Source organism: Pipra filicauda, unplaced genomic scaffold (assembly GCF_003945595.2).
Source record: "Pipra filicauda isolate LSUMZ 115617 unplaced genomic scaffold, ASM394559v2 scaffold486_size446389_pilon, whole genome shotgun sequence".
NCBI classification, from domain to species: Eukaryota; Metazoa; Chordata; class Aves; order Passeriformes; family Pipridae; genus Pipra; species Pipra filicauda.
The window spans coordinates 108,688-123,906 of NW_024104627.1; the positions used below are offsets into that span (position 1 = coordinate 108,688).

At 64.1% G+C, this 15,219-nt stretch overlaps 2 protein-coding genes across 6 annotated transcripts; both read right to left on the reverse strand.

The window, feature by feature from the left end:
* Positions 1-41: 41 nt before the first annotated feature.
* On the reverse strand, positions 42-8,516 carry MAN2A2 (mannosidase alpha class 2A member 2). Of its 5 annotated transcripts, XM_027745432.2 has the most exons (24): positions 8,431-8,516; positions 7,975-8,129; positions 7,539-7,793; positions 7,288-7,432; positions 7,014-7,185; positions 6,287-6,414; positions 5,988-6,161; positions 5,504-5,690; positions 5,249-5,426; positions 4,919-5,121; positions 4,483-4,665; positions 4,198-4,312; positions 3,959-4,026; positions 3,620-3,785; positions 3,122-3,358; positions 2,913-3,035; positions 2,708-2,822; positions 2,482-2,615; positions 2,226-2,367; positions 1,889-2,022; positions 1,523-1,600; positions 1,035-1,229; positions 836-946; positions 42-679 (listed from the first exon to the last, which is right to left on the reverse strand). In XM_027745432.2, the coding sequence occupies exons 2-24, from the start codon at positions 8,104-8,106 to the stop codon at positions 527-529; spliced, it is 3,528 nt and encodes a 1,175-aa protein (XP_027601233.1). In that variant the 5' UTR covers positions 8,107-8,129; positions 8,431-8,516; the 3' UTR covers positions 42-526. The 5 variants fall into 5 exon arrangements, with proteins under 5 accessions (XP_027601233.1, XP_039242408.1, XP_039242409.1 ...); XM_039386474.1 differs by lacking the exon at positions 1,523-1,600; XM_039386475.1 differs by lacking the exons at positions 1,523-1,600; positions 8,431-8,516 and adding an exon at positions 8,227-8,296.
* Positions 8,517-8,969: 453 nt separating this feature from the next.
* FES (FES proto-oncogene, tyrosine kinase) lies at positions 8,970-14,165 on the reverse strand. Its single transcript, XM_027745383.2, has 18 exons — positions 13,921-14,165; positions 13,649-13,822; positions 13,484-13,580; positions 12,894-13,077; positions 12,606-12,743; positions 12,376-12,495; positions 12,179-12,301; positions 11,924-12,110; positions 11,767-11,844; positions 11,342-11,551; positions 11,123-11,245; positions 10,840-10,893; positions 10,600-10,718; positions 10,303-10,397; positions 10,101-10,224; positions 9,846-10,003; positions 9,530-9,652; positions 8,970-9,367 (listed from the first exon to the last, which is right to left on the reverse strand). Exons 1-18 carry the CDS (start codon positions 14,140-14,142, stop codon positions 9,225-9,227), a joined length of 2,472 nt encoding a protein of 823 aa, XP_027601184.2. The 5' UTR covers positions 14,143-14,165; the 3' UTR covers positions 8,970-9,224.
* Between the last annotated feature and the right edge of the window lie 1,054 nt (positions 14,166-15,219).

Genomic DNA, 15,219 nt, shown 5'->3' on the forward strand with positions numbered 1-15,219 from the left:
CACTCACCTGCACGGGAGGCACAAACCACACACAGACTGGGCCCTTGGAAACAGCCTCGTGTTTCCTACGAGCTCCAGGTGAGCTCAGTCTCTAGTCCACAGCACCTCTCCAGGCAACTGCCCAACACCACCAATCAGCCCCATGCTGCCCCACTAGGCCAGGGGAGCCCAGAACAGGCCCCTGCCCCAGCCACTGGGGTGGCCACACTCCCGGGCAGCCTGTGAACGTGGCAGGGCAGCAGTGCCCATCGCACCAGCAGCAGCAGAGCCTGGCCTGTTGCCCCTGCCAGCTGTGCTCAGCCCACCTGGCACCACATTCCGCAGCCTCCGCCCAGCCCCGGCCACAGCAGTTCATTCCAAAATCTATCTGAGAATGTGGGACTAATAAATTAGAAGGCAGCAGCAGCCTCTGCAAGTCCAGCGCCTCCTGCCCGCGCCCACCACAGTGCTGCTGGCCCTGCTCTCCTGCAGTGCTGGTGCTGCTCCCACGCTGCCCAGCCACTCTGCTCCTCTCCCACTCCACACACTACCCCAGGCGGATGCGGAATGTGGCAATTTCCATGGGGTCCAGGTAGATGTTGGTGCTGTTGGAAGCCGTGCCCAGTGGATACATCAGCGTCAGTGAGGTGGGCTGCAGGGAGCCCAGCTCCAGCCCCTGGAACAGGCCTCCCAGGACCAGCTGGGGAGAGAGGAGGGAGAAGAGAGGAGGCCTGGGTGCTGCCTCTGGTGCCTGGGGCAGCACTGTGCCCAGGGCAGCCTGTTATGTGGCATGCCAGCCGTGCCGAGGTCCAGCCTGGCTCTGACTCAGTGTGGGTGTGGGGCAGCCTAGCCCTACCTTGCCCTGGCTGGTAGTGCAGTTGAAGCCCAGGTTCTTGGCCTCCAGGCTGCAGTCAAAGCCTTTGCGGTGCAGAATCAGCGCTGCCTCGGTCGAGGGTAGTGAGTCGTCCTGGGGGAAGCCAGGGCGTGAGGCACAACAGTGCGGACAGCAGGGCAAGAGCCCCCCAGAGTCCTGTCACACCCAGGCTGTAGCTCACTTCTGCCTGCAACGTCCGCAAGTTAAGGATGTGGAAGTCGCAGGGGAGGGTGGTGGCAAGGGGCACGAAGGAGCGCAGGGCTGGCACGGCTGGCTTCTCCAGCGCCACCGGCATGACCAGGGCCTCGGCATTCAGGTGCATGGAGGTGATGTGGCTCAGCAGGGAGGGGAAGCTGATGGGGCGTTCGTCCTGCACCTGCCGAGGAGCACACGGGTCAGCATAGGCCTGGGGAGCTGTGGGGCCAGGCAGAGCCTGGGCAGGGCCCACAGAACGAACCACTGCTCCAGCAGTGCCCCGAGACCAGGCACCTGCAGGCACAGGGCACCCAGAGCTGCCCCCACCCAGGCAGGACTCCCTTCCCCAGCACCCAAACAGGACCCCATCTAGCTGATGCTCAGACTATGGACCTGCTATGGGCCTGGCTAGGCTAGTGGCTAGCAGCTAGTGCACGAGACAGGGAGAGACAGCAGGGCCAGGCCGGCCATTACCTCAGGGCTGCCAGTCCTGGTGCCAGGGAAGCCCAAGGCTTTAAACATGGAGACCAGTTTGGAAAAGAAGCCGGAGCTCTGAATGGGTGACATGGCGCAAGCATAGAGGGCAGCGAGGGGATGGGACAAGAACACTGTGATTACAAGGGCAACGTGGCTCCACAGGGACAGATCCCACTGCACAGGTCCCACCCTCCCCGTGCCCCCTGCTCCAGGCCCATCCCTGCCTAGAGCCAGCACAGTGGGACAGGAGGGGAGCAGATGCTGCATCCCATCACACGTGTGGCTTTCTGCAGGTGCCTCCACCCTGCTCCATCCCAAGGCAAGGCTGGGCATTCCCATCCTGTGGCCTCACAGCCCAGGCACCTTGTTGGCAGTGGTGCGGCGCTCCAGGAGGAGCCGGAATCGGTTGCAGGTTCGCTTGTTGTCCTTCAGCCCCTGGCCCAAGCCCCGGTTGTCATCCTGCATGAGGCGCCGGTCCAGGATCACCTCCAGCTGGCCTGTGAAGAGTGGGTCCCCATGCCCCAGGCTTTACCAGGAGCCAGCCACCCCCCATGGCACGGAGCTCCAGAGACAGCAGGACCAGGGCACCCTGTGCCCAGCCTGCAGCACCCTCCTCCCCTACATCCCCTGGGGAGGGGAGCCCCAGCTCTACAGCAGGTCTCCAAGGCATAGGCCTCCAAGACACAGGCCTCCATCTCACCGCTGCGGAGGCTGGAGACTCCCAGGGCCTGGGCTGTGAGCAGTGTCAAGCGGCTCTGCATGTCCTGAATGTAGGCCATGGCAGGCATGGGGTAGAAGTTGGCCTGCAGCGGCAGCTTCCGCTGGTACCTGCGGGGCTGGATCTGTCAAGGGACAGAGGTCAGTGGCCAAAAGTGGCTCCCACAGTGCCCAGCGCTGGGTGTCGGGGAACTGTCCTGCTGTGGGCAGGTGCCGTCCCTCCCTAGGCTGCCACATACCTGGAAACCATTGAGGTCCGTGAAGAAGGTGTTGTCGCTCTCAATGTCGGTGCTGAAGCGCAGGGCCAGCTCCTTGTTGATGTGGTCACGGATGTCCACCAGGCAGGACACATCCAGGGACAGGCCCTCCACCCCTGCAGGTAGGCAGTGAGGGGCTGGGCCCCACAGGCAGCATCGCCCAGCACCACTGGGCCAGCGACACCCCGGCACCACCTCAGGATCTCACCTGGCACATTGTACAGCCGCACCATGGTCTGAACGTGCTCGTAGTAGCTGGCAACCTCTGAGAAGAGGGGTCCCTCCGTCACCCGCACCACTGGGGGGTTCTTGGGGGCATAGGGCTGGGAGGAAGGAGCGCTGTGCTGAGGCTGCTGCCTGAAGACAGTCCCACAGGCACAGCTGCCAGCTGGCTAACAGGACAAACCCTATACCTTGGCTTCTCCATCAGGCAGGAAGAGATAGGCCCCACTTTTGTCCTTGGAGGTCCTGGTGCCATAGACGAGGAACTCGCTGCTCACTCTGTGCCCCTGCTCCTCCCCAGCTCTGTGTATGCTCTGCGGGTGCGGGCCAGCACAGCCATGAATGCAGAAGGCAGCATGGTGACCCCCTCCCCTCCTCCACTCCAGAGCCCCACATTCACCTGCAGCAGGCCCGAGTGCCCTGAGAAGCAGGCCTGCAGGTGCTGGTTCTCCAGGCAGAAGTCATCGGCAGCAGCCGGGAAGACTTGCAGGGGCACGGCCTCAGGCTTGCGCACAGGCAGGTCCCGACCGTGCAGGTACAGGCGCGTGGAGGACCTCAGCGTGGCATGGCCGTCCAAGGACCTGTGCAGCTGCAGCACACGCAGCCCCAGCGCGGGCAGGCGGGCCAGCACAGACACCTGCAGGCAGTATGGGGACCTGAGCCAGCCCCCTGTGCCTGGGGACGGACTGGGAGTCAGTCGGGCAAAGGCCCCCCCCTCTACTGAGGGGAGACGTGCATGGGGGCCTGGTGGTTTGACAGCTGTGGGAGCTTGTGTTGTGGGGCAGGGACAGAGCAGGGCTGACAGAGTATCCTGGCAGTATGCAGGGACGGGAGGCTGGCATACATGGTATGTGCAGGCTGAGGATGGGGCAGGCAGTGTCACCGGGGCATCCTGTACCTGGTAGACATCAGGAACCACTTCGGTGGCGGAGCTCCAGGTTGCGCTGAGCTGGAAGGGCAGGGGCTGGCCCTCCTCGGAGAGCACATGCACATGCGGGGAGTCCACCAGCATCGTCACCACACTCAGGCGTTCCTGCTCCAGAGGGTTGAACACCACCAGGAACCTGCAGGGGGTCACCCAGGGATGGCATCCCAGCCCCACTGCATCCCAGATGCCCAATGCCCCACACTACCCACAGGTTCACTGCATCCACCTATAGCTTCACAGCATCCCAGATACCCCATCACTGCCTCTCCACAGCCCCACAAGTCCCTAAAGCAAGGCATGAGGCCCTACCGGGGTGAGGTGTCCAGTTTGACCACTGTCTTCTCCGGGAGGGAGTCCTGGCTGGGGCGCGTGTCATCCTGGGGAGAGGAGCAGTGAGAGCTGGGGTATGCCCACACCCTGCCAGCTGGGCCCAGAACACAGGCACAGGCTGGGGCCCTTTCCCCAGCCACGCCTGCACAGAATTGTGCTCCTGAGGGCATGGGGACAGCATAACGAGGTCCAGGGAGCCAGGGGCAGGCACTGCTCACCATGCTGAGGAAGGGCGCAGCGGGGTCATGGTGATATGTGTCCTTATCCCCCAGCACAAGGTAGTGCGCAGCGTTGATGATGACGCGCTTCAGGTTGGTAAGGGAGTGGAGCAGCCTGGGGCACAGGCAGAGTGAGCCACTCAGGGCCATTCAGCCACCCAACACCCCCCACCTCTCCCCAGCAGAGGAGCCCCAAAAGACCCCTACACCCAGCCGCACTCACAGCCCTGAGCCCACCAGCCCCTCCCTGACAGGCTCTGAGGGTGCTCCAGCCCCCACACACACCGGACTCCGTAGTCCACAGCTACAGCCTCCTTGGCGGTGCCAGTGATGGCGTCGTGGTGCTGGAAGAGGCCCAGGTTGCGTCGGGCGTTGCTCAGCAGGGCGTAGTCGGAGAGCGGGTACCTGCCGTCGGCACTGGCATGGCGGGCGTGGGCGAGTGCCAGGCTGTACAGGATCTCTGCCCCCCTGCACAGGGACAGGGTCACAGAGGATCTCTGTCCCTGTGCCCCAGTGCTGCGGGGGCTGGCCTGGACGTGCCGGCGGGGGGCACACACTCCCCTGGGACTGGGCAAGGGTTTGGCACTGCCTGGGCCACCCCAGTGCATTGGTGGCTGGTGCAGACCTGGGGGCTGCTGGAGCTCCCAGATGCTGCCTAATCATCCCTCACCCACGCCCTGCACACCCCCCATGCTCCACAGCCCAGTCTGCTGCCCCTCACCGGAGGTGGGCCTCTAGTACCCGGTCCAGGCTCTTGTAGAACGGCCGGGAGGTATAGTATCCCGTCCAGTAGTGGTCCTCCCGGTCAGCATAGGAGAAGAAATCCCCAGTCAGCACTGGGAACCCAGGCGGCCTCATCCCCGGCACAATGCCCATCTTCTTATACAGGGCATCAAAGTAGTCAGAGAGCGTCCCAAACTGCGCCTGCAGGAGAGCACATGTGGCCCTGAGCCAGGGCTCCCATCAGCTCTCCCAGCACTGCCCACCCTCTGGCTACACTCTCTGGTGGCCTCCTGGTGCCCCCAGCCCCACTGAAGATCCTCGCACGTACCTGGACGTGGAGGTCGGGCCGGGAATTGAGGAAGTCGAAGATGCGCTGGTAGTTGAGGAACTGGGCGTCCCACTCCTGCGGCTTGTCGTATCGGAAGTCATCTCCCAGGGGCACCAGGAGCACCTTGCTGCGGTACAGCTTGGACTTCTTGCGGTACTGGTCCAGCAGCAGCTGGGCTCTGCATGGGGACCGAGGCATGAGACTGGCCCTGGATAGGCCACCGGGCTGGGAGCCATGTGCCCCTGCCACACTCACCGCTCCGCCACATTGGCATCGGTGATGGCACGGGGAGGAACCTTCCAGGGGCAGTTGATTCGGCCTCCAGGCAGGCGCTTGAAGTCAAACTGGCAGCAGATCTTGGGGTCTGGCCCACAGGTGTGGGGCACATCGTAGCTGTAGAAGGGCATCATGTGGCAGAAGATGTCAGTGCTGGTGTCTGGATCTGTAGGACCAAGGACAGGTGAGCACCAGCAATGGCTCTCCCTTGCCTGTCCCCGAGCAGGGGGTTCCAAGGACAGCTGTCGGACAGAGCAGAGTTGGAGCCCAGAGGACACAGCAGCCTCCCTCAGCATGCTGGGCACAGAGGCAGATGGGGAGTCACCCTGGGGCTGTCCCATGGGGCAGAGCCATCGCCTCCTGGCGCTCCGCTCATCTGCACAGTAAAGTGGCTGGTAGCCATTCCCTGCTGCCACTTGCCCTACAGGGCCCCTTCTGCCGTCCCCTCCTGGCAGCCTCTCACCCCACGTCTGTCTCCACATAAACTCCAGGTTCTGGGTGGCAGCGAAGTGCTTCTTGATGGCATAGTGCACACGCTGGATGAGCATGGCCGTCAGGTTGGAGCGCTTCAGCAGGTAGGGCATGGTGGAGCTGTACCCAAAGGGGTCCACGGCCCAGCCCGACCGCGGTGTCACACCTGGAGGCACAGAGACCTGTCAGCCCGTGCTGAGCCAGCATCACCTCCTGTGAGGAGGGTCCTGCCAGGGCCAGGGTGCCAGTCAGCATTGTGCTCCTCCTGCTCAGCACCCACTCTGCTCTCACCAATGTTCTTCTCTAGCCACTGGTGCCCCTCGATCAGCTGGTCAATCATGGCGAAGTAGTGGGAATTGGCCTCGTCGGGCATCACCCAGCCACCTGTCACCATCTCCAGCTGCCCATTGCCCACCAGCCTGTGAGGGGGACACCCGAGATGTGACCAGAGTCCCGCATGAGCCACATGTCCATGGCAGAGATCCCCTGCCTTTAGCCACCTGGGGCCCACCCACAGCCCCCACAGCCACTGCTGCCATTCCTCACTACCCATGCTGACTTCACACAGAGACACATTCCTCCACAGCTCAGTGCCAGCTAAGGCCCCTGCCAGAGCGCATTCCCACATAGGACAACACCCTCTGCTATGTCCTCCATCCCTAGCTCTCTCAGGGCAGGAGGCTGACAAGGGGGCCCTGTCCCACTATACAGTCCTGCCCTCCAGGTCTCCCACAACTCCAAGGGTGCCCTGGGCCTTGCACTCAAGTTTCTCAGCCCAATGAGCACAGGCAGAGGCACAGGGTGAGACCTGCCTCTCCCAGCCCTCAGTCCTCACTGCAGAGACCCCGGTGCTGGCAGCACCCAGCTCTCACCCCTCACTGCAGTGGCTCTGACATCTGGTGGCACTGGGAGGCTGCTGGCAGTGCCAGGGCACCCCATGGTGAGCAGTGCAGGGCCCACGGTTGCTGCACTGCAGTCAGGGCAGCCTTCCTGTCCCCAGGGCTCTTTACTGCCCTACCTGCGCACTGCAGCCCGCTTCTGGGCACTGATGTTGTCCCACCACTTGGAAAAGAAGGAGATCTCGGACCAGATGAAACGCCGGCGTGGGTCCTCCTGCATCTTCAGCACCATGCTGTTGAGGATGTGCTGCGTTTGGTCGTAGTAGTACTTGTCGAAGGTCTTGATCCAGCCTAGCAGCACAGCTGGGGGTCACTGTGGGGGCCCAGCCCTTCCCTGCCAGCACTATGCGGCAGCAGGGGCTGGGCCAGCCCTTCCCCTCCTCTGCTGCTCACCTGGGTCATTGTGGGAGTGCGGCACCACAAACACCTGCAGAGGTTCCACGTCCCACTCGTTGGGCTCATAGGTGATGTCGAAGCCCTGCTTCCAGACACCGCCATCCTGGTTGTCAAAGGGCAGCAGGGAGTACACGGCCAGCATCTGTGGGTGGGAGGCAGGGCTGAAAGATCCCCAAAAGAGTAGAGCCAGGACCCCACAGACGCCCAGGTATGGACCCCTTGTGCTAGCAGAGCCACCAGCCCCTCACCTGCAGGTCTGGGCTCTGTCCCTTGCCCCCCAGGGCGAACTGGCAGTCCTGTGGGGACACGGAGAGGAAACTTGGGCGACTCTCAGGGGGCAGCACCCAGGAGCCATTTGGGGGGTGATGGGGCAATGCCGGCTGCCCCTCTGCGTGGGCCGTCAGCTCCAGCACCGAGTCCTTGATGTGGCTGATGATCTCATGGTTCTCCTCCAGCAGCTGCTCCAGCTGCTCGATGCGGTTCTGTAGCACTGAGATCTGGCTCTGGGGGGACAGAGGCCACGGTGAGAGCCAGGAGGTCATCCAGAGCTATGGGGAGCCAGCCTTGGCCCTGGCAGCCGAATGGTGGGAGGCCAGGGCTGGCTCCCCATGAATTTCCCTGGCTGAATGTCCCTGTTTGTCATCCCATGGCCCCTCTCACCCACCCCAACCCCCTCAAACTCACCCTGGGGAAGTTGCCCCCACTCTGGTGTCGTGCAGGGTCGTGCTGTACCCGGTCCAGCATCAAGTAGAGGGAGAAGACGGCCACGCAGAAGATGGCAGCTCCACACACTGTCACCTGCTTCTTCAGCTTCATCACGAAGGGATGGAGGGACTCACCTGCGCCGGGATACGGGGAGGGGGGCACACGTCGGACAGCGCAACCCCCCACCGCGGCCTCCCGCCTCCTTCTCCGAGCGCCCTCCCCGCGTCCTACTTGGCTTAATCCGGTGCTGAGTATTTATAGCTGCGGATGGGGCTGGGGAAGGGGCCAGGGCCGGGACAGGCCGCGTGGCCCCGCCGAGCCGGGCAGCGCCCGGGGCCGCCGCGCTGCAGCCCCGCGGGGCCGGGCCGGGCCGGGGAGGGACCGGGGAAGGCCAGGCCGGTGCCGGCGGGGACACCGCGGGCGCTCCGCTCTTACCCCGGGCGGCTCCGCGGCCCGACCCCGCTCCTCACATCGCCCGCCCGGGCCCGCCGGGATGGGCCAGGCCAGGCCAGGCCCCGCCCGCCGCTCCGCCCCCCGAGCGCGGCCCCGGGGGAGGCGGTACCGGAGCGCGGGCCGGGCCGGGCGCCCCGCGGAGCGCCGGGATCGGCCCGGCCGGGACCCACCCACGAGCTGGCCGCCCTCCCAGCCGCGGGGCCGAGCTGGGATGCCGCTGCCTCATCCCTGTACCCTGTCCCAGTGCCCTGTCCCATTCCACCACCCCATTGTGCCCTGTCCCAGTGACCCGTCCCAGTACTCCCCATCCCAGTGCCCTGTCCAAGTGCACCCTGTCCTGGTGCCCCACCCTGGTACTTCATTCTGGTGCTCTATCTCGGTGCGCTCTGTCCCCCTGTGCCCTGTCCTGGTATCCCGTCCTGGTGCATCATTACGGTGCTCCATCCCAGTGTCTCGTCTCTCAGTGCCCTATCCCAGTGCAGTACAGACCCATATCCCCTCACAGACTCCAGACACGCAGCTGCAGAGCTCCTGTGTTTATTGAGCAGGATGAAGCCGGGCAGGAGCTGCGTGTGCTGTGACCTCCACCCAGGGCATGCGGGAGCCTCTGGAAAAGGAAAGGGGCACAGGCACCCACAGCTGCACTGCAGCACGTGCTGCCCAGGCAGGGTTCTGCTGTGCCCCCAGGCACTGCCATGGGATGGATCCAGGGGCTCCGTCACTGCCCAAGGGAGGGACACTGCTGCGGGATTGATCCAGGGCCCTTGGTGCCCCCATCAACGGTGCCTCTTGCGGATGGCAATGAGGTCCTGGTGGATGGTGCTGAAGCTGGGCCGCTTGTGGGGGTCATACTCCCAGCAGCGCTGCATCAGCTGGTACACCTCCTCAGGGCACTGCTCGGGGCGGTCCAGCCGCACACCTGAGGTAACAGGGATGGGAACATGGCAGTCTGGACCACCAGTCCCTCACCCCCCACAGCCCCATCTAGCCCTCCCATGGGCACAGCTCTACAGTGGATCTGCTGTGCTGGACCCACGGCTCACAGTGGCCCTTGGGAGCCAGCCTTGGCTGTGTCCCCTACCCTGCTCCACTGCCTCCCGTGTCTGCTGGTTGCTGAGGTTGGCATAGGGGATGGCACCCAGGCTGAAGGCTTCCCACAGCAGGATCCCAAAGCTCCAGACATCGCTCTCCGAGCTGTATCGGCCTGGGGACATGGAGCAGGATGAATGGTGGCAGCTGTCACCACTGACTGGTTGTGCCTTCGCTCCTGAGGGCTGGGGTACTTTGGATCTCTGCCTCCCTCCCCAGGATCAGGCACGTGGGAGTGGGACAGTGCTGGACTCCTGGCTCCCAGCTGAGCTGTGGGGTGTCAGGCTGTGCCCAGCACCATCCCATACCATAATTGAGTGCTTCAGGGGCCGTCCACTTGACAGGGATCTGCTTCATCCCCCCTGTGGAGGCATAGATGCCATCCTCCTCCTCCCGTGACATCCCAAAATCACTGATCTTCAGGGTGTTCCTCTCCGTCACCAGGCAGTTGCGAGCAGCCAGGTCCCTGTGGCGGCCCCGAGCCATCAGCCGTGCACCCGGCTGTTCCTGGGGCTCCAGGACAGTGAGGGTTCCAGGGCTCTCCCTGCCTTGCCAGGGCCCACCTGTGGATGCAGTGCTTGCTCTCCAGGTACTCCATGCCAGCAGCAGCATTCTCTGTCATCCTGACCAGCTCCTTCACCCGGAGGTGGGGCCCCTCGCTGCGCAGGAAGCTCAGGAAGTCCCCCCCTGCACCCGGATTGTGGAGCTGGTGGGTGCCTGGGCACACCCATTTGTGCTGGGGGGCTGTGGGTCAGAGCCACTCACCCTGCACCAGCTCCATGACAATGTAAATGGGCTGTTTCTGTGTGCAGACACCAATGAGCCGCACGATGTTCGGGTGCCTGTACTGCTTGAGGATCCTGCGGGGACAAGGATGAGCACCACAATTGTGTGGGAGCCCAGCTGCCTCAGGCACAGGCCACCCAGTACCAACTCCAGGGTGCTCCACCGAGCTGGCTCAGGGACACAGCCCTCAGCACATCCCCCACTGCAGACCCAGCGGGGTTGAATAGCCCCAAGGATGGATAGACAGGATGAGACAAGCACACTGGCCGCACAGACCTGGCTTCCTGAAGGAACTTGGCCTTGAGCTCAGGCGGGAGGTTTTCCCGGCAGGATTTCACAGCCACAGCGGTGTTGTCAGCACGCAGGCGGCCACTGAACACCTCCCCAAAGTTACCCTGCCGAGACACAGCTACACTGGCTCAGCTCACCATGTGGCCCAAGGAAAACCCTGTTCTTCTGTAGACCCCTGTGGGGACAGCTGGGCCCTCCCCTACACCCCACAGCACCTCGACTCACCCGGCCAATGCGCTCCCCCAGCAACACATCTTCGTGGTTGAGCACCCATTTGTCCTGCAGCAAGCAACACTGGTGAGCTGTCCCCCAACCCACATCTCCCTGCAACCCCCTCTCAGACAGCCCCAGAGGGGATCCCCAGACCTCAGGGTCCCCCAGGCCTTAGTCCCCCCATCTAGCTGGAGAAGCATGCCTGGGGCTCCCAGCCAAGCCCTGGGAAGACGAATGGGTCGGGCAGGGCTGCCCCTGCTCAGGGGCCAGTCCCCCTTCCCGCTGCCTGTGTCACCTTGGGTACAGCCCTGGCCAGGACGATGCCACTCTTGCGGGTGATGGGCTGCTGGCTCTGCAGGAGGTGCTGGATGAGCAGCGGGATGGTGGGGAAACTGTCCCCCTCCAGTCGGAACATGTTCTGCAGGAAGGGCAGCTGAGGAGTTGTGCCCAGCAAGGACCCCTGCCTGCTCATGTGGGGTTGCCCTGGCCTTCCCCCCTGCCCATGATCACTCACATCGGCAGCCTGGATGATGAAATGCCGGGGCTGCCCGTCCCACAGCACGCTGAGCACATACTCCTGCTTGCCCTGGCTCTCCCGCACCAGGAAGTCCCCACTGCAGGTCAGCAGCTCCTGCACCTCCGAGCGTGGGATGGCCCCGTGATACCAGACCTGCTGGCACAGCGGCTTCTGCACCTCCGGGATCAGGGGCACGGGGGGGGGCAGCTGGAAAGAAACAGGGTGAGCCCAGCCACGTCCATCCCTGAGTCGTGCCAGAGGTTGGCAGCAGTGGTGCCTGGAAGCTGTGCCCAGGGTAGAGCTGGACGAGAGTCTGGAAGGGCTGGAACAGGGAGGGGAGGGGGCTGTGAGGCCAGAGGGGAGGGGGGCAGAAGGGCCAGCTGGGTGGAGAGCAGGGTGACTGGAGGTGCCCAGGGACTCACCGAGTACTTGGGGCTGAAGATACCCGTGATGTGGTTCTTGAGGGTCTCTAGAGCACTGGCCCCACTTCGCTCCTGCTCCTGGGGGAGGTACAAGCTGTGCGCCAGCTGGGGAGGGCCCCATCCCTGCCACTCCCAGGGCATGGGAGGCAGGACTCACCGTGGAGGAGACAGACTGCCGGTCCTCTGGCACAGGCAGGGCAGGCAGGGGCTCCCTGGCCCCCAGCTCTGCCAGCTTCCCTGCCAGCATGTCCCGCTGTGCCTGCAGCTTGGCCTGGGTGCAGAGGCAGCCCTCGAGCTGCTGCTGTGCCTCGAGCAGCCCCTGCCGCCTGCTCAGCAAGTGCACCCTGGGGAGGGGACAGGGTGGTCAGCACCCGCCGCCCTGGCCCCTTGCTCCCCCTCCACTGCACCTCACCGCTTCCCAGGGCTCCAGCCCTGCTCCTCTTCATGGATCTCTGCCTTCAGCTCCCACACCTGCTGTTCCTTGCTGCTTACAGCCTCCGTGGCAGCCACCAGCTCCTCCTCGACCGACGTCAGGCTGCAAGAGACACATGCCGGCATGCTGAGCCCCTGCTCCTAACCTGTCCCTTGCCTGTGGCCAGCCCCACTCACCAGTGCTGGACACTCTCAAGGGTCAGCTCATTCAGCTGCAGTTCCCCTGGTACCAGGCTCTCTGTCTCCTCCAGCAGGCTCTCATCAAAGGACACAGTTGGTGGCACCTTGGAGTCATACCTGTGGACACCCAGTATGGCTCTGCCTCCATCTGCTCTGTGCTGGCTGCCAGCAACTGTGGGTGGCAGGGCCGTGCCCGGCAGAGAGGCTGCAGCTGCACAGGGCCGTACTGGTGGCTCTGGATGAAGCCGCTGTACTCAGTGGCAGGGTTGATGGCCTCGATGGCACCGGCAATCTCATGGTGAATGGCAAGAACGTCCTCCTGTACCAGGCTGCTGATGCTGCAGTACTCTCCAAGGATCTCCTTTCTGCAAGAGCACTGCTGGTTCTGGGGGACCATGGGGGTGTCCAGGGGTTGGCAGTGGGGTGAAGGGCTGGCAGGGGGGTGCAAGATGGGGAGTGGGGCATGGGATGGGCAGTGGGGAACAGGACAAGCAGCAGGGGGGCAGGAATCTTACAGGATGAGGACCATCTCCTGCTGCAGGTTGTAGAGGGACTGGTGCAGGCTGGGCAGCACCCGCTGGTAGTAGTGCTGGTGGTGCAGCGCAGCAGCCTGCACGGCCAGCACATATTGGTTGTGCAGGGCATAGAGCTTCCAGAGGCTGCGCACATACTTCTCCTTTGCTTTGTCCCGCTCTTTGTCTGTGGGGAGAGGCCGTGGAAAACACCAACCACCAGCACACCACCAGTCCCAGCATTGCAGCACATCAGTGAGGGGCAAGAACACCTGGCAGGGCTGGGGCAGGGGCCAGGGGGTGTCGAGCTGGGAGAGGGTCCCAGGGCAGGCAGGGCAACCAAGGCTGGGGCAGTTACACTATGACACAGGGATGCTCCTGACTCACAGTGTGGTTTCCCAAAGCCTCTGGACTTTTGCCTATCTCCTTGGGGGCCAGGCTGGGCCCTCCCCACGCTGCCCACCCCAAGAGTCCCCACCCGCTCCAGGCTGGGCCATGATTCCCACAGGGCGCAGGATGCTCCAGCCATACTTGGCCCACAAGGGGAGCTGGGAGGGGATGCAGTGGGATGGAGCTGAGGGCCAGGCTGGCACCTTTGCTGGCCTCCTGGTACTTGCGTTTGGCCTGGGCGCTGTCACGTGCCAGGCTGCGGTACTGCGCCTTCAGCTTCTCCATCTCCTGCTGTGTCGTCTGGGGAGGGACACGGTCAGGGAGCGGGGCCAGGCCACGGCCTCACTCCCCCGCTGGCCCCCACATACCCGGGTGTACTCCTGGCTGAGCAGCTGCCACTGCTCACTGAAGGCCTTGCGCAGCTGCTGCTTGTCGCGGATGAGCAGGCTCAGCTTGGCCAGCGGCCCTGCCACCAGCTCCTCTGCGTGCTGCCGCAGGATCTGGCTCAGCGTCTCTGTCCGGCTCGCCAGCACCCACCAGGTCTGTGGGATGCCAGCGCATCAGGAAAAGTGTGGGGACAGCACCCTCCAGCACCACACCAGGCTCTGCAAAGCATACTCCTGCTCCGGGGCATCCCTACCTTCTCCATCTGGCCACCATGGTCACCACGGAGCTGCCCAGTGCCCTCCTGCTTCTCCAGCTGGGAGAACATGTGGTGCAGCATCCCTGCGTATTCCCGGTCGCTCTTGGCACGCTGCGACATCCACTTCTTCATCAGCTCCAGGAGACGCAGCTCCCCGTCCTGCAGCCGCAGCAGCGCGCTGTGCCCCCGCGGGCACCACAGCTCCGGCCCGAAACCCATGGCACCACCGTCTGGGTGGGGGGAAGCTGTGGGGTGCCAGGCCAGGCTGAGTCATGGCTGCTGCCCCGCACTGCCTGCACCAGTGGCCAGGGCCTTTGTATCTCACACCCTCCCACCTCGTTGCCTGGCCTGAGTGGCAGGGCAGACCCTCCATGCCCCCTACAATCAGCCTTGCAAAGTGCATTCAAAGCAGTGGGGTGAGCGCTCCAAGCCCTGTGGGAGCTGGAGCCTGCAGGGACAGTGCCAGGGAGGAGGAAGTGTGGGGTGAGACACAGCAGTGTCACCTCTGCTGCGTGTGGGGCTGCTCCCGAGGGCAGCACAGCTGTGCCCCCCATCCCAGCTGGGCACCAGTCCCTGTGCCTGTGCTGCCTGTTGGCACTGCCACCCCTGTGCCTGCGGTGTGGAGGCTCCCGGGGACCAGGACACAACCGGGAAGCTGGTGAGAGCAGGACAGGGTGCTGAGCCCCAAAGGAAAGTGCTGAGTCTGGACATGCCTCAGCAGCCGGGACTCCAGCATGGCCATTGGGAGCCAATTTGGGAAGCTGGGAGCCAAACCAGTCCCAGCAGTGGTCCTGGGGTGCTCTGCCCCTTGGCAAGAGCACAGCAGGAGCAGGAGAATGCTGGGGCACCTCCCTGCGCAGGGCAGGATGTCCCCTGGCACAGCCCTTGACCCTGCCGAGAGACAGGGCCTAGAACCCCCCTGCCCTACAAAGGTATCCCCTGTCCCTGCCAGCACCCTGCTGGGGCACAGGCCCTCCAACCTGCGTCTGCTGTGAGGTCCCCGCCGTGGGGCTGCTGCTGGCGTCCTGCTGGAACCGGGTCTGGCGTGGTCTTGACCTCGTGCAGCTCCAGCTCGTGGGGAGGAACAGGAAACCCGGGGCTGACCATACAGCCATTGCGAGATTTCCTGTGCTTCCTCCCCTCCCTGCCAGTCCCTGCACCCACGGCCAGCACTGGCTCATGGCTGTGCTGCAGCTGGGCAGCTCCCAGCCCTGTCGCCCCTCTCAGCTGCTTCCCACCAGGTCCTGGCACCATCAGGGTCCAGCCCTGTGTACTCAGGGCTCTACTGCCACCGTG

Excerpts from the sequence above, each read along its gene's own strand:
- MAN2A2 (XM_027745432.2), bottom strand. The coding sequence starts at position 8,106 with ATGAAGCTGAAGAAGCAGGTGACAGTGTGTGGAGCTGCCATCTTCTGC. Across the intron at positions 5,691-5,987 it reads TATGTGGAGACAGACGTGGG|ATCCAGACACCAGCACTGAC; the intron begins GTGAGAGGCTGC and ends TTGGTCCTACAG. Across the intron at positions 1,230-1,522 it reads CCAGGACTGGCAGCCCTGAG|GTGCAGGACGAACGCCCCAT; the intron begins GTAATGGCCGGC and ends GCTCCTCGGCAG.
- FES (XM_027745383.2), bottom strand. The coding sequence starts at position 14,142 with ATGGGTTTCGGGCCGGAGCTGTGGTGCCCGCGGGGGCACAGCGCGCTG. Across the intron at positions 13,581-13,648 it reads TCAGCCAGGAGTACACCCGG|ACGACACAGCAGGAGATGGA; the intron begins GTATGTGGGGGC and ends GTCCCTCCCCAG. Across the intron at positions 12,496-12,605 it reads GGCTTCATCCAGAGCCACCA|GTATGACTCCAAGGTGCCAC; the intron begins GTACGGCCCTGT and ends GGGTGTCCACAG.